The sequence below is a fragment of the Triticum urartu genome, chromosome 5 (genome assembly GCF_003073215.2).
Source record: "Triticum urartu cultivar G1812 chromosome 5, Tu2.1, whole genome shotgun sequence".
Taxonomy (NCBI): domain Eukaryota; kingdom Viridiplantae; phylum Streptophyta; class Magnoliopsida; order Poales; family Poaceae; genus Triticum; species Triticum urartu.
This window is the reverse complement of record NC_053026.1, coordinates 643,548,895-643,552,613: the sequence shown is the minus strand read 5'-3', so window position 1 is coordinate 643,552,613 and position 3,719 is coordinate 643,548,895. Positions and strand designations below refer to the sequence as shown.

The 3,719-nt window shown below is 61.8% G+C and overlaps 1 protein-coding gene across 1 annotated transcript; it reads left to right on the top strand.

The window, feature by feature from the left end:
* Positions 1-815: 815 nt before the first annotated feature.
* LOC125511546 (vacuolar protein 8-like) lies at positions 816-3,315 on the top strand. The gene has a single exon (XM_048676945.1). It carries the CDS (start codon positions 1,365-1,367, stop codon positions 3,060-3,062), a length of 1,698 nt encoding a protein of 565 aa, XP_048532902.1. The 5' UTR covers positions 816-1,364; the 3' UTR covers positions 3,063-3,315.
* Positions 3,316-3,719: the final 404 nt, after the last annotated feature.

Below are 3,719 nucleotides of genomic sequence, written 5' to 3'. Positions count from 1 at the left end.
GCGGCTGCCAGGGGTGTGTTGGCAAACCCCAAGCTGGGGCGGGAGCCCCTTGTGGCTGCCATTGCGGGGGGTAGGTTGTGGTGATGGCAGGGGTGGTGACCACGACGCCCATGAGGTTGGCGGCGCTGCCGGTGGTGGTGAGGGCGGGCTGCATGACACCGTGGTCGTCCACAACTGTCAGTACAAGGCCGGGTTTCATTCCGAGGTGGACGGGTGGTCCTCCATCACCTCCTGCTTCACGTCGAGCTCGAAGACGTAGCAATCGCCGGCGGCCGACAGCGCGTCATCTCCTCCTGCTTGTGCTTGAACTCCTTGTCAGAGTCCTCCATCACGGCTTGCACCAAACGCTCTTCCTCTTCAGCGGTCATGGTGGGAGGTGGTGGTGGCGGCGGGGACGGACGCAACTGGTTCACGCGTTGGGGTTGGCCTAAGTACTTTGATGCTACTGCTAGCTAGTACTTCCTTCGTTTCATTTCTGACACGAGTAATTTGGAATGGAGGGATTGGTAGTATTATTGTTCAGCTTTTATGTCTAGCGCGAAAGTGGGAAGCAGTGGTACAAATATACTACTCCTACTATCTGAATGATGTCTATTGGCTAGTACTAATTTTCTTTTGAACAGTTGCGTGGGTAATCTGTAGGTGAGCAGTTGTTTGCAAGTGGGGTCTGCTGAGACTGTGCCCGCCTGCTTCGGCAACATGCACCACCACCACCAGTAACATGCACCACATTTCCTCATAAAATAAAAGAGTCGCCATTTCATTTTGCTCACACCTGATCTTCTTGCCTTTGGTGCCCGTCATTCGTCTCATTCCCTCGAGTCCACGCCCCCCGCACTGTCCGTCTGTCCCAAGTCTCTTAACCACTTCCCACTAAACCACCACCATCAAGAACACAAAACAACAGGGTCCGTCCGTCAAACCAACGTGAATTCCGACCCGACACGCCCCCCTTTCTACCAACCCACACATCTCTTCTCCTCACCCCAACTGAGATCTCGATCGAGTACGAGTAGAAATGGCTTGGATTTTGGATTTTGGTATCTTGGCTCGGCGTGCCGCTCATGGCCGCCCGTATCTCCCCACGATAGCCGCTGCCGCGACGCCAATGGCTGCCTAAACGAAAGCGACGCCGCCACTAGTTTTCGCTTAAAGAAACAGTGGCCAGGGAGGGAGGGAGATCATCGTAGTCGTAGACGATTCCTCCTCCTTCCCCTGCCACTCTGCCACCCCTGCTCCCTCTTTCATTTGTTCCCTCCCTGCCTTCACCACAGCCTTGACGAGCCAGTCAGGCCAGCTAGCGACGACGACCGTTCTCCTCGCCCACTCCAGATCACGGGCCTCCACTCTCCAGGCGACCAGGCATGAGTGTGCGGGGCGACCCGGCGGCCGCTGCTCCCGGGGATGAGACGGCGGAGGAGCTGCTGGCGCGCGTCAGGGGGATGGTGCCGCCGGCGGTCGGCGCGGCGACGGCCGCGGAGGGGTTCCCCGGCCGGTGGAAGGCGATCGCGGCCAAGCTGGGCACGCTCCCCGCGCGCCTGTCCGACCTGTCCAGCCACCCCTGCTTCGCCCGGAACGCGCTCTGCCGCGAGCTGCTGCACTCCGTGGCCGCCACGCTCGCCGATGCGGCGGAGCTTGCTTCGCGGTGCCGGGGCCCGCCGAGGGACGGGAAGCTGCAGACGCAGAGCGCCATCGACGCGCTCGGCGCCCGGCTCGACGTCAACCTCCGGGACTGCGCGCTGCTCGTCCGCACCGGCGTGCTGTCCGACTCCGACGCCTCCGCCGTCACCGCCCCGGCGACGGCGCAGGCGGACGTGCGGGAGCTGCTCGCGCGGCTGCAGATCGGGCACGCCGAGGCCAAGAGCCGGGCGGTGGACGGGCTCCTCGACGCGCTCAACCGGGACGAGAAGAGCGTGGTGTCGCTGCTCGGCCGCGCCAACGTGTCCGCGCTGGTGCAGCTGCTCACGGCGCCGGCGCCCAAGGCGCGGGAGAAGGCCGCCATGGTGATATGCCGCCTCGCGGAGTCGGGGGGTGGCGCCTGCGAGGGGCTGCTCGTGTCGGAGGGCGCGCTGCCGCCGCTCATCCGGCTGGCAGAGTCCGGCAGCAGCCTCGTCGGCCGCGAGAAGGCCGTGCTCACGCTGCAGCGCCTCTCGGCGTCCCCCGACGTCGCGCGCGCCATCGCCGGCCACGGCGGCGTGCGCCCGCTCATCGAGATCTGCCAGACGGGGGACTCCGTGTCCCAGTCCGCGGCGGCCGGCGCGCTCAAGAACCTCTCCGCGGCGCCCGAGGCGCGGCAAGCGCTGGCCGACGAAGGGATCGTCCGCGTCATGGTCAGCCTGCTGGACTACGGCACCGTGCTGGGCTCCAAGGAGCACGCCGCCGACTGCCTGCAGAACCTCACGTCGGGCGGCGACAGCTTCCGGCGCGCCGTCGCGCACGACGGCGGGCTGCGCAGCCTGCTCCTCTACCTGGACGCGCCGTCGCCGCAGGAGTCCGCGGTGCGCGCGCTCGGGAACATGGTGGACGCCATCTCCCCCGACACCATCGTGTCCCTCGGCGTGCTCCCGCGGCTGGCGCACGCGCTCAGGGCCGGGTCAACCGGCGCGCAGCAGGCGGCGGCCGCGGCGATCTGCAGGATCGCGGCCAGCGGCAGCAAGGACATGAAGCGGCTGGTGGGCGAGCACGGCTGCATCCCACTACTTGTCCGGATGCTGGAGGCCAAGTCGGCCGGCGCGCGCGAGGTGGCGGCGCAGGCGGTGGCGAGCCTGGCGGCGGGGCACCCGGGCAACGCGCGGGAGGTGCGGAGGGACGAGAGGAGCGTGCCGAGCCTGGTGCAGCTGCTGGACCCCAGCCCGGCGAACACGGCGAAGAAGTACGCCATCGCGTGCCTGGCGTCGCTGTCGCCGGCGAAGCGGTGCAAGAAGCTGATGGTCTCGCACGGCGCCATCGGGTACCTGAAGAAGCTGTCGGACATGGAGGTCGCCGGCGCCCGGGACCTGCTGGAGCGGCTGGAGGAGCGCGGCAAGCTCCGAAGCATCTTCGGCAGCAAGAACTACTCGTAAAAAGTAATTAAGTTAAGTTGACACCACCGAGCCAAGCTTACGATCAGTAGTAGTACAAGTACATGTTACCGTGCCAAGTTGTGTCGTTTTGCTGTATAGAAATCGCTATGTTAGGTGAATATACATTCGTTGTAAGATATGTTTTGTGATGGCCTGATGCTGGGTATGTTGGGCAAGTTCTAATAACCTCGTACACTTTACAGTGCGGCAGCATGTTAAATTAAATGAATAAAGATGGTACATATTCCATTCCTGCGAGTAATTCGTGTACACTTTACAGTGCTATTTTGGCATTTCAGGAAAAGAAAAGAAATATTCGCAAAAAAGGAGGACCCGGCTATCTAGAATATTTGTTCTGTGTGCCACACACTACTTTGTAGTACTTTCGTTGTCACTCGGTTGTCCATTTGTGAGCTCGATTTTGCTGTACGTATCTTTGCCAACCAAACAACACTTCGGGGAGAAGATGACACGGAGATCACATTGGACGGTCCTCTGTACACTTGTGCTGTTGTATGGCTCTGAAGGCCTGTACTTGTCCATCATCAAAATAGAAATATCCACATTGAAACGTGGTACGACCGATCTTGGCCCGCTTTCACATGAGCTCAACATGTTCTGTCCAGCGTTTGCCGATGCCCACTTGGTACTTTTTTT

What these genes read in the sequence shown, in the direction of transcription:
- LOC125511546 (XM_048676945.1), top strand. Translation starts at nt 1,365, where the DNA reads ATGAGTGTGCGGGGCGACCCGGCGGCCGCTGCTCCCGGGGATGAGACG.